Source organism: Vipera ursinii (assembly GCF_947247035.1).
Source record: "Vipera ursinii genome assembly, chromosome: 3".
In the NCBI taxonomy this organism is placed as follows: domain Eukaryota; kingdom Metazoa; phylum Chordata; class Lepidosauria; order Squamata; family Viperidae; genus Vipera; species Vipera ursinii.
Window position 1 is genome coordinate 57,772,821 of NC_139516.1, and position 26,641 is coordinate 57,799,461.

Below are 26,641 nucleotides of genomic sequence, written 5' to 3' on the forward strand. Positions count from 1 at the left end.
GATCCAGCAGGGAGAATCTCCCCCTGTCCCCATTTGTCATCTGAAGGCAGAAGGCAGATCCAGCTTCATCCAGCCTATACTCCAAAATACCATTAATCGTCCTTCATGGGTGCAAGTCTTCTCCTTCTGGCCAACAGCAGCTATAATGTAACCCATACAAAAATCTTAGCTGCCAAGAGAATCCTTGGCTATTTGAGTTGTGATCCCAGGAGAAAGACAGAAGCCACCAAAATGGCTGCCGTACCATGTATCCTGTAAGAGTAGCACATGTCTACCTTCTTCCCACCCAAAATTTGTAAGAACTTTTTTTTTGCCAAACATTTCTTTATTTTGCAATTGGTTTTCACATGAAGGGAACGTGCACATAGATTAAGCTGAGCTGAATGTTGTTTGATCCCTTGGAGTTTTGGGGACTGGAAGCAGCAGGATGTAAGATAGCAGAATTAGATGGCCAGCCGGACTGCACAAAACCATTCCATCCTGCAAAGCTGCCTGGGTCTCTCTTATTATCTCTACTATTGGAAGGCAAGCAATATTGTGGCATCAGTTGTACCTTTTTCTGCATATACAGAGACATGTCTACTTCCAACTACTTTGTCTCGAACTCTTTCATGCACAGTCTTGTATTATACACATAGACACAATTATTCAAACTACCTGTAAAGGTAAAAAAATCACCTATAACCACAAGGGAGCAGTAAAGAATAAAGGAAATGGATCACTAGTCCTTTGGTGTTTCTTTTTTTAAAAAAAATGAAAAGGAAAGGAAAGGAAAGAAATACATTGCTGAGGTGTGGCCTTACTCAGCTCATACAGAGATTTGATTGGCTTGAAAAGGTGATTCTTCTAATAGGCTGAAACAATTTCTTCATATTACTTAAGAGTTGACTGCTTTGTCAAGTGTAAAGATAGTGAGACTTATTCAGGTTGATTTTGGAATTAGTTGGTGTCCTTACAGGTAAGTTCCCTGTGTGTTTATGAACTTATAACAAAGGATCTTTGTTGGTAAGCATTCTTGCGTATTTGAAAAAGAAGATTGTTGTGCATTGTTGTTTTCAATTTGACCTTAGTAAAAGGAAGTGAGGATTATTTAATGTTTGTTTCTTTAAAACAAAAGGAGTTGTCTGTTTTTAACTGCCTTTTATTTGTGCTATTTACTCTTATATTGTTTATGGTTTCTGTTTTTAGTTTTATTATTGCTACGATATTAGTAAACCAGTTCTAAAAGTTTAAAACTCAGCTCTAGAATATCTTCTTTTTTTGAAGTAAAACCAAGGCTACTGAAGGTAAGGATGTAGGGGCAACAGATCCTTTTTAGACTGATGCGGCCTGACGACTTTGTCACTTCCATTAATGTAACAGGAGATTCAGCTATTTAACTTGTGACAAAAGGTTGACATGATAGTTTTAAAAAAAATATATGTTTTACTGATTTTTTTGCAATAACAATCTTTAGTGCTGAGTAAACCGCATGTTGTCTGGGTTCATATATTTGAAAAAGCAATCAATAATAATTTCTAAAATTCCATGATCAATATATTAATTAATAGTATTAATTCCTTGATCTTCCCTTCTTCCGATGTTATTCTCCTTTGAGGTTGACATGATAGTTGATCAGCAACTGAATATGAATCAATAAAGCATTGTTGCTGTTGGTGTAAAAAGTCAAATGTTGTTTTAGATTTTATAATTATAGTTTTTAGGTCATAGAAAAAATTGCTTGATTTGATTTGAATAGTTCTGTTTTATTTCTGTACTAGCCAGATGCTGCCTTGAGTACTGTACCAGTCAAACAAACTGGAACCGGTTCAAGGAAGGGCAGCGAGGATGATCAGGAGACTAGAAATTAAGTCCTAGAAACAGAGAATGATGGAATTGGAGAAATTTAGCCTTAAAATGAGAAGATACAGATGATGCAATAGTATTTGAAAAAAGGCAAAACCTGCTCTTACGAATCCTAGACTTAAGTTACTAGAAAAGTGATTCCAACTAAATATTGGAAGGGAAAAAAAATTAACAATAAGAACAATTCAGTGAAGGTCAAGAGGAGGCTAGATGAGAGTCTTTTGGGAATATTTTAATCTGGATTTCTGCAAGAAATGAGAACTCTTTTCAATTCTGATACTGCCAGTGCTGCCCTGGAACAATGGCATCAATTGCCTTCTGCTATGAAAGTCATTAGGTGAAGGAAAAAAGTCTGCTGGGTTTTTCTTGTTATTTCCCTTTAATTTATCATATCTTTCTAGTGCTCTACAGAATGTGATACTTCCCTCTAAATGGATTATTGGTCATAAGAGTTTTAATCTAGACGAGAGTTCCATGTGTTGGAGCTTAGCTTCTGTAATTTTGGTCAATGTGGCTCCAGTCAGAAGTGATGTGAATTAATGGGACACTGGCCTTTTAAGCCAACACACATCCTTGCTTTTATAGATAGGAGTGTCAAACTGCGGGCCAGATGCGTCATGGCGAAACCATGCCCACCCCATTGCCAGCAATGGAAAAAAGGTTGTGATACGTTGTGACTCATCACGTGACGTTGCGACTTTGACACCCCTGTTTTAGCTCAAACCATAATTCTCTTACCCAAATATTGCCCAACAATCTCCATATTAATAATAAAATTCAGAATATGCTTTTAGCTTCAAAAGAACCCTTTTGAACATCCCACAGAGACTTTGTAAATTACCAAACCATAAATTGAAATGTGTGTACACATTATTGAATATTGGTTGGGTTTAGTTCTCTAAAAGTTTCTTGACTGCTGTTTGTTAACTTCTTCATTATTTGTTTTTTTACAGCTATCAAAATGAGCTGCTTTACATTCCTGAAGGTCATGATGATTTTGTTTAACCTGGCCATATTTGTGAGTACTTACCTCTTTTTTCTGTAAATAAGCAGTGAGGTGCTTTGCATTCTTGCAATAGAATGAGTGGTTGGGAGAAACTTTTTCACCTTCTTTTACTTCTGTGTCTGTATGTTTAATAGATATGAAACAAAACATATGTCAAGTTGAAACCCAAAGTCAAAGCAAATCTGAGTAAATATATTTAGAATTCTAATGAAGAACAGATTAGACCATCAAGTTTATTGTTCTCTATAAGAGCATATCAGGCAGGCATCAGTTAACATGTTTACTATTAACATGTTTATGGCAAGTTGTGTCTTTATCTAACAATTAATCTCTGGTGATCACATGCTGTAGTAATCTTTTCCAACATGATTCTACCAGTCAACTATGAAGAATTTAATAGCAACAAATGGAGCATGTGAAAAATCATTGGGTACAATATGGTAGGAGATGGTCACAACTACAATATAAGTATAATCCCTGGTTAGCAAATAGCAACTTTCTGGGGTGCAGGTTGGAGACAATCCTTGGGAAAGAACACATACACATATGGAAGGATCAGTGTCCAAATTTCTTCTCCCTGAGTCATGATTCTACTACTGTTTTGTCTACTTGGCTCATAAATTCAAGGTAAACAGTCCTAGAAATTACATTAGATGATCTGCTGGTCTTTTCATGCCTTAAAAACAGTAACTGTGAGAGTGACCTTGGAGTCCTAGTGGATCACTTGACTATGAGCCAGCAGTGTGCAGCAGCAGCCAAAAAAGCCAATACAATCCTGGGTTGTATAAACAGAGGCATAGAATCAAGATCATGAGGTATTAGTACCGCTTTATAAAACCCTAGTAAGACCACAGCTGGAATACTGGTCACCATATCACAAAAAAGATGTTGAGATTTTGGAAAAAAAATTAGAGAAGAGCAACTAAGATGAACAAAGGCCTGGAGACCAAAGCTTACAAAGAAAAGCTGTGGGACTTGGGTTTGGCTAGTCTAAAGAAAAGAAGAAATAGGGGAGACATGATAGCAGTATTCCAGTACTTGAGGGGCTACCACAGAGAGGAGGGGGTCAAACTATTCTCCAAAGCACCAGAGGACAGGACAAGAACCAATGGTTGTAAACTGATCAAAGAGAGAAGCAACCTGGAATTAAGGAGAAATTTCCTGACAGTGAGGACAATTAACCAGTAGAACAGCTTGCCCCTAGAAATTGTGGGCGCTTCATCACTGGAGATTTTTAAGAAGAGGCTAGAGAGTCACTTGTCTGAGATGGTATAGGTTCTCCTGCCTGAGCAGGGGGCTGGACTAGAAGACCTCCAAGGTCCCTTCCAGCTCTATTTTATTATATTATTTGTATGTTATGGATTCTAGTGACTTGCATCCTATATTCAGTGAAGTTGAGGTTTGCCTGCAAAGATTGGTTGTAGTTACGTCAGCTCACAGATTAAGCTAATTCAAAATAACATGAAACAGTAATTTAATAGTATGGTTGGCTTGTCGGGAATTTTTTTTCTGTATCTCTGTTTTGTGCAGCCGCTATACCTGTAGAACATTTAGAAGTGGTGCTGTGTGGTTTTTAGGCTGTATTGCAGGTAGTCCTTTTGAGGAAATATGCTTTTCTGCAAAGAAAGGCCAAGCCTCAAATTGACAATGGATAACTTGAGTGCAATTGTGGTTCAAGACAAAGGTAGTTATTAAAATCTATTCATGTTTCTCGGACAAACTGAGTCAGTTTTATGGTTTCTGTGGGTGTGGCTTTGATGTCATACTTGTTCTGTAAATGTTATTTCAAAAAGCAGTGCAGCCGTCTTTCTCCATGCCTGGCTAATGTCCTCCAGGAAGTCTTGAATGTCAACTTGAACTGATACCTTTAGCATACACCTAGTTTCAAATCTTGAAGGAAGAGCTGTTGCTCATACAGCTCTTGCCAAACATCCTGTGGCTGTATTCAGAGTAAACTCTGTGAGGTGGCCCAGATATATACAGTGGAGACGGATGAGATCACAAAGACTATTAAGAACCATAACAAGGCTGTGCTATATTTAAGAGGACAGGAGTCACAAAAGACCTTCTTTGGAAGGAATTATATCCCATGTATGGGTGAAGTGTGATGTGTTTAAAGTTTTTCTTGGTTTTTTTACAGGGTCTTTTGAAGGGAGGGGCAGTTAGAAACATTATTGAGCTATTTTTATGAGCGATGGTGAAGTATTGAGCCTCAAAGGGTACCACTGGTTGGTTTTTTTTAGTAGTAGTAAAAAAGATTTCAGGAGAGGGGGGCGGAGGGTGGAATCATATGTGGTAGTTGATTACTGGTTTCATAAATTGCATTACACCCAAACCATACCAATCATATCAAAGCATAGCTCAATAACTGGAGCACCACTTGAACACCATCGGCATTGACAAATTCAACATCAGTCAATTGCAAAAGGTGGCTTTCCTCAGAACAGTTTACATCCTGCAACGATATCTGTAACATCATCAAACATCCACATCTGCCTATCCCAGTTCCTTGAAAAGGACTTGATGGGTAGACAAAAAGATCAAATCCAGTCTGTGCAACAAACCATAAGAATTTAATAAACCTGTATGCTGCCCTACTTTAAATAACTTTTGAGTGTCTCACAACAATCTAACAATAAAGTACAATAAAACCAATAAAACACAAAAAATACAGATAAAATACCGTATGTGGCTTGTAAATTGTGGTTTCGGGTTTAGTGTAATGTATGAACAGGTCATTATAACTTGGTTAATAACTATAGTTAAACAAGCTAAGGGGTTTTTTTTGTGCTATACACCCTATGGAGTAAAGGACAGACTATTAGACTCTGTCTTGGTTCAAACTGGATCTCTCCTTTTACTTACTATGATCAGTTGGCTTGACTAAATCTGTTGAATCAAAGCGCTCCTTTGGAAATGTGATATATATGCAACTGTGATATATATGCAACATCTCACATATGCAGCTGCAACATATTTGCATTTTTTGTAGATGCCTGCCCTTAGGCTCTTATTCTGTGATGTTATTCAAAATGTGGCACTCATTTTGTGCCCCTCCTCTCCCCAGTAACTCCCTCTCTCTGTGTCTCTCTTCCCTGTTTTTTTTTTATCTGTGCAATCTGTGGGCCTAAAGCAGGGGTCTTCAAACTTGGCCCTTTTATGACTTGTGGACTTCAACTCCCAGAATTCCTCAGCCAGGCACACTAGCTGAGGAATTCTGGGAGTTGAAGTCCACAAGTCATAAAAGTTTGAAGACTTCTGGCCTAAAGCCTAGTTCTACTTTTATGTTCTGAAACAGTTAAATTAGACCTCTGACTTTTAGTGATCTGCCTTTTGGGGAGGAAGCTAGAGAGAAAAGTGTCAGGAACAAAAGGAATGAAGAGAAAATACACTGAAAAGCGAGAAGAAAGATAATGTCAGAAAGAGGCTTCACCACTTTTATTTCATCCCACCTCAGATTGTCATGCAGTCCCCTAATAGAGATTTGCTGGTTTGTGTGTGTGGGGATATGTAACTACAGTCTGCTTTATGTACACCCTATGTTCATTACACAAAAAGCAGCCTCCAAAATATAAAATAACATTAATCTACAATGCAGGGTTGCAGTCAAATTCTCCTTAGAAAAATTAGGATCACTGGAATGATTTACATTTTTTTTTAAAAAAAATAAAGGTCAGTTCCTTGAAATAGGGCTTTTATAAGGATGAAGGCGTGAAGTCCCAGAGAAACAAAAATGACACTTTAAAAATGTTAATTTAGAACAATAGTGGACACTTTCTGTTTTGTCCCTTGTTTTTAGGAAGATGTTAATACTGCCTGATCAACTCTCCTAAAATCCTGGATTTGTGAATTATTTTTATAAGGCAATGCTCACTTCTTTCCCAGAGAAGCTGTTTACAACCCTTTCAGCAATTAGTGTATTAGCTCATGCTGTTTATTAAATGACAATTCTGAGAGGTCAAATGAATCTGGCTGAAACTTTTGTTAGTAACTTGGATTCAGATTCTCTAAATCTGTTCTACAAATTTGGGGAAAAAACTCCTCATCCCAAAGACCTCATGTATTCAGCCTGGCACCAATATTTAGATATGGGTTGTGGCTGCCTTGTCCTTTTGTTTGAAAGCAAATAAAACTGGCACCTGTGTTCAAGGACAATTGCTTTGACCTCTTTAGGAATGTTTGTGAATTATGTTACAGGCATTGTTCACTTAAAAAGGAATATTTACAGGGTTGAAATGTTTGGTAGCTTCTGATAACACCTCCTTGTTTAAATAAAGGCTGGGAGATTTGCAACAATTCTTCCTGTGTGCTAATACAATAGAATCACAGTCCCAAATATGTTTTTTCAAAGGGCAACTGGATGTTCTTTGTTTTTCCTTTTTCCTTGAAGATGTTTTGCTTCTCATCCAAGAAGCTTCTTCAGTTTTGACTGAATGGTGGAGAATGGAAGGATTTCTATTCCTTGCAGTCATCTTGTTGTTAGCAGCCTCTCTGAGAGTCGTTGAGGCCACTTGGAGATTTATCTGTGCCCTCAGGGTCACCTGAATAGTATAAATCAGGCATGTCCAAAGTCCGGCCCGCGGGCCATTTGCGGCCCGCGGGGCGGTTTAATCCGGCCCTCTAACAGCCCTCCCTGCTCTGTGCAAATGCGGCCCTCCCTTCTGATTGAGGGTGGCAAGCAGAAGACTGTCTGCCGCAGGAGGGCGGTGAGAGGGCCGCATCCTGACATCACTGCCCAAACTTGGAAGACGAGCGGCGCAGGCGCGGGGCGGGCCTGGCGGGACTCACTGCCCTACTACAAGTGCATCAAGTTCGCGCTCTCGCCGTCCTCCATCTCCTCCTTTTCCGGAGGTAAAGCTAACAACTGCGGCTGCTTGCTGCTGCTGCTCCTCCTCCTGCCGTATTGACTCTCTGCTACCCATTCCGAGAGGTGCGTGCGCACCTCCCCAAACCTGCCGACGTTTGGGGAGGTTTGGGGAGGTGCGCGCTGGGGAAAAGGCCGGGAGAGAAGGGGGTCCGGGCTGGGGGGGAGGGATGGGGTGGGGGAGAAGGAGGCTTCCCGGGCTGGGGGGGAAAAGCAGAAGTGAGGGATCAGGACTCCTCCCGCTTGGCTGCTGCCACCGCCGCCACCACTCCTACGGCCGCCGCCTGCTCTCTTGGCTGGTTGCTTTCCGCTTCTCTCCCCCCCGCCTGCCCTCCTTCCTGCCTTCCTCCCCTCCGCCTCGCCTTCCCCGCTCCCGCGTTTTCCCTCTCCCCGCCTCGGATTCAGGGTGATTCCCCGGGAGAGGGCGATGGGATTCCGGTGAGCTTTCAAGCCTTCTCGGCGGTCTCCGGCACGGCTCAGGAAGCGTTTCTGCGCCGCCCGGCCGGAGCCTTTGCCTCCTTCCCTCCCCCAAGCAAGGCGTCCTTTTTCAAGTTGCAAAACCAAGCGGGGTGAAGCGGGCTGTCGGGAAAGACATTCAGGAGGGTCCCCCTGGAGAGGAGCGGGAGCGGGAGAAGGAGGGAAAGGAGGAGGGAAAGGAGGAGGAGGAGGTGATCGACTCGCCCAACCCAGTCCGGGCCGGCCAGCCCCGTAACGTCCGAACTTGCACCGCGGGCGGAGAGGCAGGAAGCCGAGAGGAAGAAGACTCGCGGCGGGGACGAGCGCGATCCAGCAGCAACACCCCGGGTCAGGCCCCGGTGGCGGAGGAGGCAGTGGTGGCGACGGAGGTGGCCGCAGCACCGGCAGCCTTCCTAGCAGCGGCGGCGACAGAGGCGGCGGCGGTGGCTGCAGAGGCAGCTTCCTGGCGGTCTTCTTCCTCTCGGCTTCCTGCCTCTCCGCCCGCGGTGCGAGCTCGGACGTTACGGGGCTGGCCGGCCCGGACTGGGTTGGGCGAGTCGATCACCTCCTCCTCCTCCTTTCCCTCCTCCTCCTTCTCCCGCTCCTCTCCAGGGGGACCCTCCTGAATGTCTTTCCCGACAGCCCGCTTCACCCCGCTTGGTTTTGCAACTTGAAAAAGGATGCCTTGCTTGGGGGAGGGAAGGAGGCAAAGGCTCCGACCGGGCGGCGCAGAAACGCTTCCTGAGCCGTGCCGGAGACCGCCGAGAAGGCTTTAAAGCTCACCGGAATCCCATCGCCCTCTCCCGGGGAATCACCCTGAATCCGAGGCGGGGAGAGGGAAAACGCGGGAGCGGGCGAGGCGGAGGGGAGGAAGGCAGGAAGGAGGGCAGGCGGGGGAGAGAAGCGGAAAGCAACCAGCCAAGAGAGCAGGCGGCGGCGGCTGTAGGAGCAGCGGCGGTGGCAGCAGCCAAGCGGGAGGAGTCCTGATCCCTCACTTCTGCTTTTTCCCCCCAGCCCGGGAAGCCTCCTTCTCCCCCACCCCATCCTTCCTCCCCCCTCGTCTCGCGGCCTTTTCCCCGGCGCGCACCTCCCCAAACCTCCCCAAACGTCGGCAGGTCTCCGGACGGCGGCGGCTTGGAGAGGTGCGCGTGCACCTCTGCCCTTCGGAAAGGTGCGCGCGCACCTCTCGGAACGGGTGGTGCCACTCTCCATTTGGAGAGGTGCGCACGCACCACTGCCCGTTCGAAGAGGTGCGCGCGCACCGGGCGGTTGGGAGCCGCAGGAGACGGCTCAAAGAGCCGCATGTGGCTCCGGAGCCGCGGGTTGCCGACATAGTGAAAACTCAGCTGCCAGTTGATCTTAATGTTATAAAATGAAAAGTATGCCATTTGCAATTAACTTGGCATAAAATAATTCATTTGCATTTAATTGCAATTGTTCAAAGAATGTTCGGAAAAATGTTCGGCCCTCCAGCATGTTCACTTCATCCAATCTGGCCCTCTTTGAAAAAAGTTTGGACACCCCTGGTATAAATGGTTGTGGAAACTTCTTGGAACTGCTGATAACTGTGTTGTAAACAAGAGACAGATGGTGTTGTATTCCCCCTCCCCCATTGAGAGAGGGCTGATCAGTTTCAATGTAGATGGCCTCTTTGACCCATCTTTCAAACCAGTGGTCCTCTCTGTCCACAATGTGGACTTTGCTGTCTTCAAAAGTTTGACTTTGTCTTTCAAAAGCAGATGGACAGCTGAATCTTGTCCTGATGGGATTGTTCTCCTCTGTTGTGCCATGCATCCGTGGTTGTTTTGTTTCTCTAATGTACATGTACATTGTCTCACCACATTGTACTGCATATATTATATGGCTCAGGACAACCATGACCTGGATGACTGAGAATCTCCATAGACAATAGCTTCACAGCTTGTTGAATGCAAAGGACTATAAAATTACCTGGGGAAGAAATAGATTGATCAGGATCATAGGAAGATGGAGTTTCTACGTATTTTAGGACAATGCAGAAGATTAAGAGTTGGCATTATATCAGTTGCAACTTCATCTTTTGTACAACGGTTAAATCTATACAAGTTCCTTAAATAGAAATGAATTTAATGTAATCATACAGGACTGATGATATTTAGTGCTGTACTAAATATGTTAATGATGTTAACGCACATGTGTTTGAATCCCAATTATTTTTTGATAGAATCACAAATAGGGAAGTATCTCAAGTTTGTAGGAAATGGAAATAAATCAGGATTCCAGACTAGGTCATGATAAACCTAGCTTATTTTCAAATTTAATGAATTTTATCTTTTAACTTTTTAAACACTTTTAAAAATTAATTTACTTTTTATAACTAGAGGATATAAATGTGATGCTTTAAAAAGCTGCCCAGGAAATATTGCAAAATGTTTTAAAGAATTTTTTTTTAGCTCTCATAAGGATTATGTCAAAATGCAGTCTAGAATGTAGGTGTGAAGTTGTGGGGCTGTGATTATAGCTAGATACAATTTTAATTCAATGGTGTATGTGGGGACTAGACTGTAAGATCAGTTGCTAAAAATATTTGATGGATCCCAGGAGGCAAGCCTTCTCTTCTATGGTGCCCACCTTATGGAACTTTCTCCCTTCCAGAAATCGGGTTAGCTCCATCCGTATTAACTAACATTCTGGAAGTTCCTCAAGATCTAGTTATGCCGCTAGGCTTGGGGATCCCAGGAAATTCATAATACAGGTAGTTCTCGATTTACGACCACAACTGAGCCCATTTGTTTTCTTGCTAAGTAAAACAATTGTTAAGTGTGTTGTGTATGTAAATAGTTATTAACATGGCAAGTAAGAGATTGCAAACACATTGCAGCTTAGCAAGGTTCAGAGCGGGAAATTAAGGTGCATTCATTGGACGCCACAACCTAGGAGCGGGAAAAGAGTCTCCATTGATTGGTTACAGTTCAAAGGCTTTCTCTATAAAAGGGTTACAACATTTGACAGTTGACAGTTGACTTTGTGTATTCAATAAACTCGTTCATTGTTAAACCACTCTGAGTCCTCGTCAATTAGAACCAAACAACTGGCGACGAAGGTGGGATTGACAGAAGACCAGAGAATTGGCGGAATTGTCGCGAAAGGCGGCAAATTCAGAGCGAGTCACAGTCAACCGAGCGGCCGCGGCAGAATAAGAAAAAAATTCTCCGAATGGTGCAAATAGGGTCATTGAAGGAATTCGACCCAAACTTCCCCGAAGATTGGGAAGAATACATCGGTCAAGTCGAAGGGTTCCTGTTAGTGAACGGAATCACAGATGACCGTAAAAAAGCGGCGGCATTATTGACGATCTGCGGCACACCGGTCTACAGAGTCGCTGTCGGACTGTGTCAACCGCAACCAGTCTCTAGCGTGCCTTATGCCGACCTCCTCGCTAAATTAAAGGTCCACTTTACACCCCGAAGGTCCGAACTCTTTTGGCGGCGCATCTTCAAAAAGAGGAATCAGAGACCGGGAGAGTCCATACAAAAATTTGTCGCTGCCGTCAGGGAAGCCGCAGTACGATGTAAATACGATAATTTAGAAATAAGAATTCGGGACAGAGTAGTACTGGGCTTGCGTGATGAACAACTACAAAACAGAATAATCGCCAAACCCACCGGCGATTTGCAGGAAGTGCTCGACGAACTTCTAACTTACGAGTCAACCGGGTATCGCGACCCCCCCCCGCAGTAGCATGGCAGCAGCGCCCGAGATCAACCAAGCGGGCTATGTGGACTGCGGGGAGGTGGACCAGCAGTGGGAGGAAGAGATCGCCGAAGTCTCCAGGCGATTTGGAAAGATGGCACCTAGACAACCCAGAAGTGAGGGGCCCGAACCTGGCCGCCGTCAACAACCCGCAACTCCGCAAAGACAACCGACTGGGGCACAACGACCGTGGCGGGACACCGCAACCAGACCGCGCGACAACAATAGCCAGAACCGATGCGGCAGCTGCGGCGGCAACCATCCCCGCGCATCCTGCCGATTCCGTACCGCCAAGTGCAGGGCATGCGGCAAGACCGGCCACATCCAGGCCATCTGCAGAAACCGCGCTCGCGACAACCGTCTGAACGAAGTCGATGTGTGGCCTGAGGGTAAGGTAACCCCTAATGCTAGTGGCAAGGAGACCCCTAAAAACCGGGTTAAAATTCCAATTCGAGGGGAGGTGGCGCGAATCAATAGGAGAAGGCCGGGAAGTGGTCACAATTTTCCGGATGGAAAATTAAAAATCACAGTCCTTCTGCAAGGGGTCCCTTGCAGAATGGAAATCGACTCAGGGGCTTCAGTGTCGATAATTTCCACTGAAACCCTTGAGAGAATTGAACAAATAAGTGGAAAAAGAATTCCACTTAGTCCAACAAATATTCAATTATCGGACTTTCAAAAAAGTCCAATAAAAGTAAAAGGGAAGACCAGCCTTAGTGTAAAATTTAAGGGGTTCAAGGGGGTCTTAGATCTAATAGTTACAGAGGGGAATAGGACTAGCTTAATCGGACTTAATTGGTTCCCTGCCCTGGGAATTTGGATTGGGGGAATAAATTCAGTGATTAAAAATAAGACCCTCGAATCCGTCTGCAATGAATTTGCAGACGTATTCGATGGATCACTGGGCAAGTACAAAGGGCCCCCCATTAACTTCAACCTAGACCCCTCAGTAAAACCAATCAGGCTTAAGGCCCAAAGGGTACCTTTCGCCTTAAAGGGAAAAATCGAGGCCGAGCTCGACCGGCTTGTAGGCCAAGGAGTATTAGAACCTGTTGAGGGCGGTTTGTGGGAAACGCCGATTGTCACACCCCTCAAACCCAATGGGGATGTGAGAATCTGCGCTGACTACAAAGCCACCCTCAACATTGGAATGAAAAAGCATGCTTACCCGGTCCCGACGGTGAAGCAGGTCCTCGCCACGATCCAGGACGCCGCCATTTTCGCCAAGCTAGACTTGGCGCATGCGTACTTACAGTTGACTGTTTCTAAAGAGGCTGCAGAGGCACAGACGATCGTTACCCACAAGGGGGCGTTCCGAGTTCACAGACTGCAATTTGGAATTGCAGCAGCTCCAGGCATCTTCCAAGAAGTGATGGAGAGGACCTTAAAGGGCATACCTGGAGTATGCCCTTACTTCGATGATGTCCTAATAGCTGGAAGGGATGAAGGAATGTTAGTAGAGCGGCTGGAACAGGTACTGGGTAGATTTAGGAAGGCTGGATTGAAACTAAAGAAGGAAAAGTGTAGCATAGGGGTTAAATCCACTGATTTTTTGGGGTTCAGGATTGACAAAAGTGGAATCCACCCTACCCCTGAAAAAATTAAAGCAATCAAAGGGGCCCCAGAACCAAGGAACAAGGCGGAACTACAGGCCTTCCTTGGCTTGGTAAATTTTTACCACACGTTTGTGCCACATAAGGCTGCCATTGCAGAACCCTTACACAGACTCTTAGATAAGAAGACCCCTTGGCAATGGCAGAACAAGCACAAAGCGAGTTTCCAAACTTTAAAAGACATCCTTTCCAGTAATTCAACTGTAACCCACTTTATAGAAAACAAACCAATCTACCTGGCGTGCGATGCTTCGCCATATGGCGTAGGGGCTGTGATCAGCCACTTAGACAACCAAGGAATACAAAGACCCATTGCATACTACTCCCGCACACTAACCAAGGCAGAGCGGAACTATGCGCAAATAGACAGGGAGGCATTAGCCATAGTGGCAGGAGTTAAAAAGTTCCACGACTACCTGTATGGTAGGAACTTTACGATACTAACGGACCACAAACCCTTGCTGGGACTGTTTACCACAGATAAACAGACTCCCCAAATTATGTCACCCAGGATGCTGAGGTGGTCCATTTTCCTCTCAGCATACTCATTTTCCCTCCAATACAGACCAGGTAAGGACATGGGTCATGCAGACGCTCTTAGCAGATTGCCCCTAAGCACAACAGAGGAGGACCCTGCCCCAGTGGGACAAATAATGTCCCTACAGGACATTCCTGATTTGCCCTTAACTGCAAAAGACATTGCTGAGGCAACCAATAAGGACCTCACCTTAAGGAGAGTAATGGCCTGGGTCATGAGCGGTTGGCCTAACACCAAACCAGACGAAATATACAGTCCATATTTCAGAAGGAAAGATGAACTGTCAGTTCATTTGGGATGCTTACTCTGGGGAACTCGTGTAGTTATTCCAGGAATCCACAAATCAGCTATTCTACTAGAATTGCATGAGGGACATCCTGGAATAGTAAGGATGAAGGCGTTGGCTAGGAGTCACTTGTGGTGGCCAGGACTGGACAACGACATTGAGGAATGTGTTGCCAATTGCCATCTGTGCCAACGTTCCAGGCCTGAACAACAACATATCCGCACACATAAATGGGAACAAGCTAGGAATCCTTGGTCCAGGATTCATATCGACTTTGCTGGACCCTTCCAAGGGTTAACGTTCCTAGTAGTGGTTGACAGCTACTCTAGATGGCTAGAGGTAGTACCGGTCAGTTCAGTAACTTCAGGCAGAACCATACAGGCATTAAGGGGCCTCTTTGCCACTCACGGGTTGCCGGATTTAATTGTGTCTGATAATGGGCCACAATTCACATCTATTGAATTTCAGGATTTCCTCAAGGCCAACTCGATTAAGCACAAGACTTCAGCACCCTTCCACCCCTCCACCAACGGATTGGCTGAAAGAAATGTGAGGACCACGAAGGACGCTTTAAAAAGAATTATTCGAGGTGACTGGCATCAGAGACTGGCAGAGTTCTTGTTGGCTCAGCACACGACCCCATGTTCTGCTACAGGGAAAAGTCCAGCTGAAATGAGGTGGGGCAGGAGATTATCCACCAAATTGGACAGATTGCACCCTGACAGACTGCAAACAAACATTGAATTAGACATTCCTAACAGAACATTTAAAGTGGGGGATTTGATCTGGGCCAGAAACTATGCCCAAGGGGACAAATGGATTCCAGGGGTGGTGACTGAAATCTTAGGTCCCCTGTCGTACACTATTGAGGGGGAAGGGAACAGGATCTGTAAAAGACACGTAGACCAGCTGAGGAAAAGATCTAGTGGTTGTGTGCCAGTTGAGGGGGACCAAAGCATAGTAGGGGGAAACAGTACAGATAACAACAGGCCAGAGAGTGGCGTAGAGGAGGGGCAAAATGACTCATTCCCTCGTACCCAACAACAACAATTCAGTCAAATTGAATGGGAAATACCCCTGCGGAGTAGGCCAGTGACCACTGAATTACAAACACAAACTAATACACAAGACAGCACATCTGTAGCCAGCAACCCAGAGCCCAGGCCCAGCAGTGACAAGCTGCCAAGCAGTCAACCAGGAAGAGGGGTCCCTAGCAGCCAAAGTAACAGATACCCTTCTAGAATACATAGGCCACCAAAATACCTAAAGGATTTTGTAAAGAAATAACATCAACTGGGGGGTAAGGGGTGTTGTGTATGTAAATAGTTATTAACATGGCAAGTAAGAGATTGCAAACACATTGCAGCTTAGCAAGGTTCAGAGCGTGAAATTAAGGTGCATTCATTGGACGCCACAACCTAGGAGCGGGAAAAGAGTCTCCATTGATTGGTTACAGTTCAAAGGCTTTCTCTATAAAAGGGTTACAACATTTGACAGTTGACAGTTGACTTTGTGTATTCAATAAACTCGTTCATTGTTAAACCACTCTGAGTCCTCGTCAATTAGAACCAAACAAAGTGAATTTTATGAGCTTTCTTGCCACTGCAGTTAAGTTAGTATTACAGTCATTAAGTGAATCTGGCTTCCCCATTGACTTTGCTTGTCAGTAGGTCGCCAAAGGGGATCACATGACTCCAGGACATTGCAACCATCATAAACATGATTTAGTTGCTGAGCATCTGAATTTTGATCATGTGGCCATGGGGACGCTGCAACAGTCATAAGTGTGGAAAACAGTTCTAAGTCATTTTTTCCAGTACTGTTATAACTTCAAATGGTCACTAAATGAACTGTTGCAAGTTGAGGACTACCTGTACTTTAAGATCACTCCATTATCAATACAGTATTGATATATCATTATCATGATATATCGTTATCATCAATATATCATTCTATCTTATGGTTTCTATATTTAAATTTTTATTGATTTTTTTTAAAAAAAATAATAATGATTGCTTTATTGATTGTTGTATGCCACCCAGAGTTGCTCCTGGGAAAATGAGCATCCATATAAATCAGATAAATAAATACAATGCATAGTTTTACGACTATGGTGATATTTAAGATGATATTTTGGCTTGCCATCATATCTTTCTCATATTGCCGTTTGTCATATGAGAAATTCCTAATCAGAAACAGTTATTTCTGGTGAATAATACTTATTCTTGCTGAAATCACTCTACTGGTTACATTTATTTATTTATTTATTTATTTATTTATTTATTTATTTATTTATTTATTTATTTATTTAGATTTATATACCGCCCTTTCCCGAAGGACTCAGGGCGGTTTACAGGGCATTTAAAAGAAAGTCAATACAAACATTAAAACAAATTAAAAAAGATTAAATAGAACCCTGAGAAAATTAAAACCCAGTTAAAATTAAGATTAAAAAATTCTCAGCCTGGGCCAGAGAGCTCGAAGAACCAGGTCTTCAGGTCCCGGCGGAATGAACGGAGGTTGGGGGCAGTGATTAGCAGGAACTTGAGAAACTTGTTTGACTGTAGATTTGCTGCAGGTGGGGAACTGAAGCCTCCAATCACTTGTCTGAAGACCAGAGAGTAAGGTCACGTGAAGTCTTATCAATATGGTGAATCACATGTGATACATGCATAGCTAAAGGATAACAGTTCTGCATGTATGGATGTGCATGTACGCTTCTGCTATCTTCACTTGAAAATATATTTCTTTCTTTGTTTTTTGTCTAGCTTGGCGGAGCAACGCTGCTGGGCATCGGGATCTGGGTTGCTGTTGACAGTAAATCCTTCCTCACTATATTTGGTGCTATATCCGCCAGTGTCCTCCAATTCGTGCATGTTGGTTACCTCCTCATTGCCATTGGAGCTGTTCTGTTCCTGCTGGGTTTCCTAGGATGCTGTGGAGCTCAGAAAGAGAGCAAGTGCCTTCTGCTCACGGTAAATTCTGCAAAGCATTTTCATTGTTTGCTGCATAAAAGTGTTTGTTGGTACTAAAGCATGATAAAGGCATAGTTGAAAGCTATTCACTGAGGTCAAGTTGTTTTTTTTAAGGAAGGGATCCAAAGTAATTAATTCAGATATATTAAGGATAGAATTTCTACTTTTTGGATAGTAATAAGTTGTTGTTGTTGTTTTTTTTAAAAAAAACTTTCATTTCTTGATTTCCTAATTTTTATATAAATAACAATATTTTTGAATACAGTGTTTCCTTATTTGTGATTATGTTTTGGTGTCATAAAACTAAGTTATTTAATTTTTTACAAGTGCACATTCCAGCTATTGCTGGTAAATGCTGATTTCTATTTCCCTGTTAGATAACTTCACAAGGAAATAAGGTCTGGTCCAAACAACATACTAAATCATAAGTGTTTTGCCAAGTGTCAGGGCAGTGATCAGTTGCCCAGGCAATTGGTTGTTTAAGACTCAGAGACAATGAACACCCGAGTAAATAAAGGGATTTTAAGCCTGATTATTAACTCAAGCAAACAGATTTAAAAGCATAACACAAAAAGCATACATAGCAAGCAAGATTATAGCCAAATCTCTCAGAGGCTATCAGGAGCTCTTGAATAACAACATCAGTTTTGTGCAGAACATCTCAATAAGCAACAACTCCAAGGTTTTGTTTATCAAAACCTGACACCATGACTTCAAGGCTTTGCTATGGTCAGGACACTACAAAATATGACCTTTGTTGGGTGGTAAATGACTCTGGGGTGGGAATCAAGAGTCTGAGACTTTCACAGCAAGAAAAGCTTTGAAGCTACATTAAGATTCCCACCTCCTTTCTCCTTTGTTTAGTAAACAAGAGCAAACCCCACCCCATACACAAGCAGCTTAGCTCAGAATGAGCTCTAGAGAATTTTTTTAATATGAAGGAGAAATCAAAATTATGTTACTAAACTCATTAAAATAACAATGGTCTTTCACACTTGCCACCCCCACAACAATTTGGGCTGATAAAAAGTTCTTCTGAAAAATCTAGGAAATCCAAACAAGAAGATGCGGTGAAAGTAAAAGAAAGAATATGAAGAGGGAGCTTGAGTTTCATATGAGAAACCCCATATGAAGTGGGCTAGTTCCCATTAAAATCTGCTCTTAACAATCTTTCAGACTGAGAAAGCTCCTTATAAGAAGCTACCCTTTCAAAGATGGAACACACTTGGCCAAGAGCATCCAATGGTTCATTTTTGTATCCATGCTTTGTAGAATAATCAAACTTATTACCGTATTGTAATGGCAATGTCGGCTGGCGATCCCCAGGGGGAGGGCCTTCTCTGTGGGAGCACCAACCCTATGGAATCAGCTCCCCCCTGAGCTTCAGATAGCCCAAAACCTCCAATCCTTTCGCCGCGGCCTCAAAACACACCTGTTCCACCAAGCTGACCTAGACTGACAGGCATTTTAATTAATTTATATTTAGTATTTTTAATTCATTTTTAAATTCTCTAATTTTTATTGCACTGATGTTCTCAATTTCATTTTATCTTGATTTATGTACTTATTATATGTTTTATTGTTAGCCGCCCTGAGTCCTTCGGGAGATAGGGCGGGATATAAATCCCATCAATAAATAAATAAATAAATAAATAAATAATTGTCCCTCTCCCTAGTTCTTCACCATTATCCTGATCATCTTCATAATTGAAGTTGCTGGTGCAGTGGTAGCTTTGGTCTACACATCACTCGTAAGTATTATGGAGTAGAAGAGATAAGTTACCAGTAGTTTGTGGAGAGTGATTTCAGGATCTCAGATAAATACTGATATTCTGCTTTGTTGTTGTTGTTAGTTGCGAAGTCGTGTCCGACCCATCGCGACCCTATGGACAATGTTCCTCCAGGCTTTCCTGTCCTCTACCATCTTCTGGAGTCCATTTAAGCTCACGCCTACTGCTTCAGTGACTCCATCCAGCCACCTCATTCTCTGTCATCCCCTTCTATTGCCCTCGATCTTTCCCAGCATTAGGCTCTTCTCCAGTGAGTCCTTCCTTCTCATTAGGTGGCCAAAGTATTTGAGTTTTAGCTTCAGGATCTGGCCTTCTAAAGAGCAGTCAGGATTGATCTCCTCTAGGACTGACCGGTTTGATCGCCTTGCAGTCCAAGGGACTCGCAAGAGTCTTCTCCAGCACCAGAGTTCAAAGGCCTCAATTCTTTGGTGCTCAGCCTTTCTTATGGTCCAACTTTCACTGCCATACATTGCAACTGGGAAGACCATAGCCTTGACTATACGCACTTTTGTTGACAGGGTGATGTCTCTGCTTTTTAGTGTGCTGTCTAGATTTGCCATGGCTTTCCTCCCCAGGAGCAAGCGTCTTTTAATTTCTTGGCTGCAGTCCCCATCTGCAGTGATCTTGGAGCCCAGGAAAATAAAATCTGTCACTACCTCCATTACCTCCATTTCTTCCCCATATATTCTGCTTAGTGTATCCTAAATGTTAGATTACCAATGAGGTTAAGGTACCTTACTTCTTAGCTTTTGTGTAATAATGGTCTGCCCTTGCTAAGGAGACATGTGCACAACTTAAGCATGATTTTTTTTCCCAAAGTTTCACAACTTTGTTTTTTTTTTATATCATACATCTGCTTCATGCACAAAGACCCAGTGAGACATGACTGCACTGGTTCATGTGCTCAGGAATAAAAACGGAAAGTTGCCTGCGCTGATGTCCATATCATAAGAAAAGAGGGACATCTCACTTTCTCTTAGTAATCTTCTCTCAGCCTGATTCCTGATCCAAGCTTTGTATATAGGTATATGGCAGGGGTCTTCAAACTTGGCCCTTTTATGACTCGTGGACTTCAACTCCCAGAATTCCTCAGCCAGCGTGCGTGGCTAAGGAACTCTGTGAGTTGAAGTCCACGAGTCATAAAAGGACCGAGTTTGAAGACTCCTAGTATATGGGGATGGTGAGAAAGAAAGTTTATTAAATCCAGTGGGGCACAAGCAAGATTGTGTTGCATAATTTGAACAAGTGTCTCCTCGGCATTGTAAAAGATATTTAGTATTATGTATCCAGATAGCAATTCTTGAGAAATGTTCTACATAGCTAATCTGTGTAGAGAAGGATAACTGTTCTCTGGTTGACAAAGCACTGAATTGTGATTTGTTCTTTACCTTCTTTTTAAAAAAATTAAAAGTGTCTTGCTTTATTGCCCTTTTTTGGCAATCACTTGACTTGAATTCTTTGCTGTAGAACTACATCTTTGTAAGTCCAGGCACTCTGGGATGCCTAAGGGATTATGAGTAGTCTTCATTTCTTCAGTGCCTGCTGCATTCTTCTGTGATGTTAAGAGGAGATTGAATTGATAAAAAAGTGACATGCATATGAATGGAAGCTCAACACTGAATGACAAAATGACATAGAGATGAATGGAACCACCTCAAGAAGCTCATCACTGAATGACAATAGTGCAGAGAAAATAGATGTTTCCAGGTGTCTCAGAACTTTGGCTTTTATTGGCAGGAGACAGCTAGGCAACCTGAGGCCCATTACCCCCAGTGCAACCATGGTTAATTTCCTTGACACCTGTCAGGCTTTCCGAGTACTTGGCATTAATGTTAAAATATGTTTTCACCGAAACAGAATAACTGAGGCAGGTATACTGCAACGTCTCCACATTTAACATCATTTAAAACAAAAAACAACAAATTATTTATAAATCCAAATAACAAATAAATAATAATAAACCAAAACAAACCCCATACCACTACCTCTGGCTGGTTCCCACAGAGACTCAATAAATATTTTTAGAAAATAAAATTGGTGGTGAATGGCTGCATATTTTGTGTCTGTTGATGCCCAAGATAAGCAAAGATGCTAGAATGCCTCAAAAAGGTTGGTGGGGAGCTATCTCACCATGTGAATACCCATTATCATGGAAGACATTATGTGACAGTACCAATGATATTTTCCCCTAATTCCAAATGTGTGTAGCAGTCCATAAAGGCCATCTATTCCTACACAATGTATCTACAGAAGGTGAAGTAGGGGGAAGTAGGATATTAATAATTCCACAGATGGTAGGATAAAAGAATGGCCTTGCATCTTTAATTATAAGGAAAGCTTATTTATATATTCTCATATGTTTTGTATAATTCCTTTCTTCTTTTCAGGCAGAGACTCTATTGCAAGCAACAGTGGCAAAATTACTAAAAGATGACTACGGGAAACCTAACCCACTTACTGAAGCATGGAATGTTACAATGACTGAAGTAAGTTGGTATTCCAGTCTCTATTGTTGCAAGAAAAGTCTTCATCGTGGTTCAGTCCAAGCTGGGAACAAACATGGTGACTGCTTTAGGAAGAGGGTTGTAGTTTATTGAAAAGGAGAACCAGACAGGAAGATGGCTGGCAGAAAAGAGGGCTGAACACATGTAGGGAGTGGGTTTTTATACCCTCTGGAGCCTTTGGTTTGGAGCTGCTTCCTGTTCCTGTTTGAGGCTATTTCCTGTGTCATGTGTTCTGAGCTGAGTCTGGGTTTGTCCTTCTGGTAATCTGATGGTGATGGGTTACTCCTATTATGTCCAAAGGTCATATCCTGCTTCCCTGGGGCTGGGGTATGTAGATTTTAGGTGTCTTTGTCTTCTTAATCTCCTAGCTCCCTGAATTTACATCTGCATCTCTATAAAGCTGGTCCCTGCTTGGGGGAGGGAGACCTGGAGCTATTAAGAAAACTGGGCATGCTTTCCTGCCTCTTCAAGATCCTTTGAGGAAATATATTTTCCTGTCCTTTTAATATTTCCTTCTCTGGGGGGCTGACTTCCCACACTATATTATATGCAAGATTTTTATGAGAAAATGCAGAAGCATCCCTTAGGCTTAAGCAGAAACGATGTTGCTTTTTTACAGCTGCCCGTCAGTTTTGCCTCAAAGTTGAGAGATTGTCTTCATCCCAGTAACTTAATAGCTGTGTCATATTTTATTGAGGGTCATCTTAATGCTTCTAATGTTTGCTTATAAACAGAAAGACACTGATATAAAAGAAAAGGTAGTTACAGTGGGATTCTTAGCAGGTAAGGAATTTTTATTGAAGACTGTATGGTTAAATAGAATAAATAAATAACAGAATAACCGCATTGGAAGGGACTTTGGAGTTCTTTTGTCTAGTCCAACCCCCTGGGAGTGAATGTGAACTCTAATCTTAATATATGTTTTTCTCCTTAGCTGAACTGCTGTGGTTTATCAAATTACACAGATTTTAGTGACTCCTATTTCTACAAGACCAAAAATCATTATCCAGAGCAATGCTGCAACTCTTCCATCTCTGCCACTGCCTGCAGTGAAACTGTAGCTGGATCCTTGGGGGTGAAGGTATGAAAACATACCTATTCTGGAGAAAAGTGGGCCGGAGCTTTCAGTGGAGTGACCTTTAATGATCTAGCACCCAGATTCTATATTTGGCATTTTTTACAGTGTTTTAAAAATTTGGATCTAAAAAAACGGTTCAGGACTTCACTCTTCTACGAAGAACTGTGAGGAGTGAGCACCAGCCAAATTCAATGGCACCTTTGAACTCTTTCCAGGCACATGGGAATTTTTAGAGATAACTAATTCATTTTTAATTTATCTGAAATTTTGTGTGTTTTAATTCCAGGGCTGCTTCTCTCAGATGCTGTTTGAAATTCGCAAGAATGCAGCTGTAGTGGGTGGAGTTGCAGCTGGAATTGGGGCCTTAGAGGTATGTTGAATGAACTCTATAAGAACCCACCTGGGATTTCATTGATGTGCCTTTTCTCTCTCCTCTCATATAAATACACCCAGTGATAGCATGCATCCATGGGTGTCTTCAGGTGGAGTCGGAAAGGTCAAGATGGCAGCCATGAGCAGGACATATAAAAAGAGACAAGGATTTGAGCATGTGTTGTATCTTCCCTGCTGATGCTCTTGTACGCACAGATACAAGACAGGTTGCATGCAGTGGCTCTTTCAGTCCTCAGAGTTTACCACCTAAGAAAGATAGATATTTGGGTCTGAAAGAACTACTACTACTACTACTACTACTACTACTACTAGTAGTAGTAGTAGTAGTAGTAAACTGTATTATCTTTAAATATTCTAGTTTAAATTCTGCTATGTGGGAAATAGGCAACCAGTGCTTTCTAGTTATTAAGGTCTAGATTTTACACTAATGCTGATAGGATGTATGGGAATTGTAGTTCAAAGAATATCAAGTGTCCTACTCTGCCATGTGCTATTAAAAGGTAATAATGAAGAATTATGTTCACTCTAAGATTCTAAATAAATGATTATTACTTAAGTTTCACACTGTTAAACATACCAAGTAGGCAACTTGTACAATAAGTACAAACAAACTGTACTACAGGTAGTCCTCAACTTACAACAGTTCATTTAGTGACCATATGAAGTTACAATAGCACTGAAAAAAGTGACTTATGACCTTTTTTACATGTACGACCATTGCAGCATCTCCACGGTCACATGATCAAAATCCAGATGCTTGAGAGCTGGTTCATATTTAAGGTGGCTGCAGTGTCCCAGCATCATGTGATCCCTTTTTACGACCTTCTGACAAGCACAATCAAGATTCATTTGATTCATGTTAAGATTCACTTAATAACTGTGTTACTAATGAATGAATGAATGAACCTTTATTGTCAAAGTACAACCATGCATACATTGGCTGAGCCTCCCTTCATGCCCCCCCCCAACTTACAGTGACACAAACCCTCCATCTTATTACACCATGTGAGCTAATTGCACAACACACCGGCCTCGCAAGTCAATCATGCATAAAGTTTATAAAATTATTTCCCGTTCAAAAGCCTAACAGCCCATGGAGAAAAGCTGTTCTTCAGCCTGTTGGTATGGCTGGCTATACTCCTATATCTCCTACCTGATGGTAGGAGAGTAAAGAGATACCATCCAGGGTGTGAGTCATCCCTGAGAATCTTCCTCACTCTTCCAAGGCAGCAAGCCCTGGCGATGTCATCCAGTGGTGTCAGGGGACAGCCCACAATGTCTTGTGCTGTGCTCACCACCCTCTGTAATGCTTTCCTATCCGCGGTTGTCAGACCAGCATACCAAACCACAATACAGTACGAGAGGACGCTCTCTATAGTAGACCGGTAAAAGAGGGTCATTAGCCGTTGTTCTACCCTGTTCTTCCACAAGACCCTGAGAAAGTGAAGTCTCTGTTGGGCCTTTCTGGCCACCTGGGTTGTATTAACTTTCCAGGTCAGATCTTCGCAGAGGTAGACTCCCAGAAATTTAAAGGAGGAAACTCTCTCCACACAGTCCTCCCTGATGTAAAGTGGGGCAGGTTCCTCCTTTTTCCTCTGGAAGTCTAGCACCTTCTCTTTCGTCTTGCTGATGTTCAGGTGCAAGTTGTTGTTACTACACCATATGGATAGTTTTTGTACCTCCGCCCTGTATGCTGTCTCATCCCCACCTGTAATAAGACCCACTATGATAGTATCATCTGCGAACTTAATTATCGCAGTAGATGGGTCGGATGATACACAGTCATATGTGTACAATGAGTACAGGTAGGGGCTAAGCACGCAGCCCTATGGCAAGCCGGTGCAAAGCTTCAGGGGGGTGGATAAAGCAGACCTGACCCTCACTGTTTGTAACCGGTCCCTGAGAAAGTCTTGAATCCAATCGCAGATGGAGGGAGAAAATTTCAGGTCAGTCAGCTTTTCGATGAGAGTGCTCGGCAAAATGGTGTTGAAACGACTGCAGTGATTCATTTAATAATTGTGGCAAGAAAGGTCGTAAAATGGGGCAAAACTCCTTTAAAAAAATGTCTCACTTAGCAACAGAAATTGTGGGCTCAATTCTAGTCGTACGTCAAGGACCACCTGCACTGAAAAGCAACCAATCTCCCTTTTCCCTTGCAGGAGAGGCTGCCTTAGCATAGGTATGCTGATGGGAAAATAATCCAAGAATTTGGCAGCTATTCCTGCTTTCTATGGTAGACTTGGCCTTCAGTGACTGCATAATGCTAAATCTTGATGCTTTTTAACATTGCAAACTGGGCTGACATAGTTCAAACGTAGAGTTAAGCCATAGTTGGCTGTTTTGTAAATCATATTAAACCACAAAATAACCAAATCCTACATAGCCTAGAACAGGGGTCCCCAACCTTGGCAACTTTAAGACCTGTGGACTTCAACTCCCAGAATTCCCCAGCCAGTCATGCTGGCTGGGGAATTCTGGGAATTGAAGTCCACAGGTCTTAAAGTTACCAAGGTTGGGGACCCCCTGGCCTAGAAAGTAGCAATAGCTAGGCAGGCTCCCGTGTGTCTGTTGCAGGGTGGTGTTTTGGTGATTAATTTTTAATTTTATAACGGAGCTAGATCTTATTTTAAATATTACTACTTCTTCACGAAGATAACGGGAACTGTTGTCTTCTGTGCTAATGGAAAGAGTATAAAACTCTCTTTTTATCTCATTTCCTTCTTTCTCAGATTGGAGCAATGGTGGTGGCAATGTACCTTTATTGCGAAATGGATGAAAAGTGACCAGGATAGAATTACCTTCCCACAAGCCAAGCCTATGACTCAACACTTTCTTAACCTGTATCTACAACAATTAAACATTTCATGGGCCTGAAGTCTGAATGTATAATTAACCAATTGACTCTATCCAGATGGAATCTTTAGCATGTACATAAATGAAATTGTGAAAAGTAGTGTGATAGGAAAACTGTATTAACATAAAGGCCCTTTGTACTGAAAGCCGGAAATGGTAAAAGACAAAATTAAACCTGGAAACGTTTCTGCCTTCTAAAAATGGCCTTTTTCAATATATGTAGTGTGAAGTTTTCTGCTAGCTTTGATATTGGTCACCCTGGGTTGTAGAAAATCTCTTCTTAAGAATAAATGATCCAGAATGGAACAATTTGTTTGAAAAGTTCAGGATTAATTGAAATACCCATGTATTATCAATGGGGAATCAAGATTGTTTTTGTTCTTGACATAAATTAATAGATGGGCAATTGTTGTATACTGCTGGGGAAAAACATGGCTGTAAAAATTGATAGGAAAGAGAATGACTTTCTTTGAGGACTTGGAACCCTTTTGGCTTTCTGTTCCCCAGCATTGGTGGTATGCAACTTGCTAAGGACTGAAAAGGGTGTCTGATTGAGCTGGCTGTATGTGAAAGGAGTTCTCTGTACCTGATTCTATTGTAAATGATGTAGTCCTCTATTTTTTTATTCTGTGTGAATACAATTTAATTTATACTAATATAACTACAGAATCATATTATTTGCACCTGGATTGGACTATTGTAATAAAA

General features: G+C 42.5%; 1 protein-coding gene across 2 annotated transcripts; it reads left to right on the top strand.

The window, feature by feature from the left end:
* Nucleotides 1-836: 836 nt before the first annotated feature.
* On the top strand, nucleotides 837-26,641 carry TSPAN1 (tetraspanin 1). 2 transcript variants are annotated; one of them, XM_083357369.1, is made up of 8 exons: nucleotides 837-958; nucleotides 2,799-2,863; nucleotides 17,109-17,315; nucleotides 18,992-19,066; nucleotides 21,493-21,591; nucleotides 22,544-22,690; nucleotides 22,974-23,057; nucleotides 25,810-26,641. In XM_083357369.1, exons 2-8 carry the CDS (start codon nucleotides 2,807-2,809, stop codon nucleotides 25,861-25,863), a joined length of 723 nt encoding a protein of 240 aa, XP_083213495.1. In that variant the 5' UTR covers nucleotides 837-958; nucleotides 2,799-2,806; the 3' UTR covers nucleotides 25,864-26,641. The 2 variants fall into 2 exon arrangements, with proteins under 2 accessions (XP_083213495.1, XP_083213496.1); XM_083357370.1 differs by lacking the exon at nucleotides 837-958 and adding an exon at nucleotides 1,066-1,286.

What these genes read in the sequence shown, in the direction of transcription:
- TSPAN1 (XM_083357369.1), top strand. Translation starts at nt 2,807, where the DNA reads ATGAGCTGCTTTACATTCCTGAAGGTCATGATGATTTTGTTTAACCTG. An exon ending in GCAAGTGCCTTCTGCTCACG is followed by an intron (nt 17,316 to 18,991) that starts GTAAATTCTGCA and finishes CCCTCTCCCTAG; the next exon opens with TTCTTCACCATTATCCTGAT. An exon ending in GGAATGTTACAATGACTGAA is followed by an intron (nt 21,592 to 22,543) that starts GTAAGTTGGTAT and finishes TTTTCTCCTTAG; the next exon opens with CTGAACTGCTGTGGTTTATC.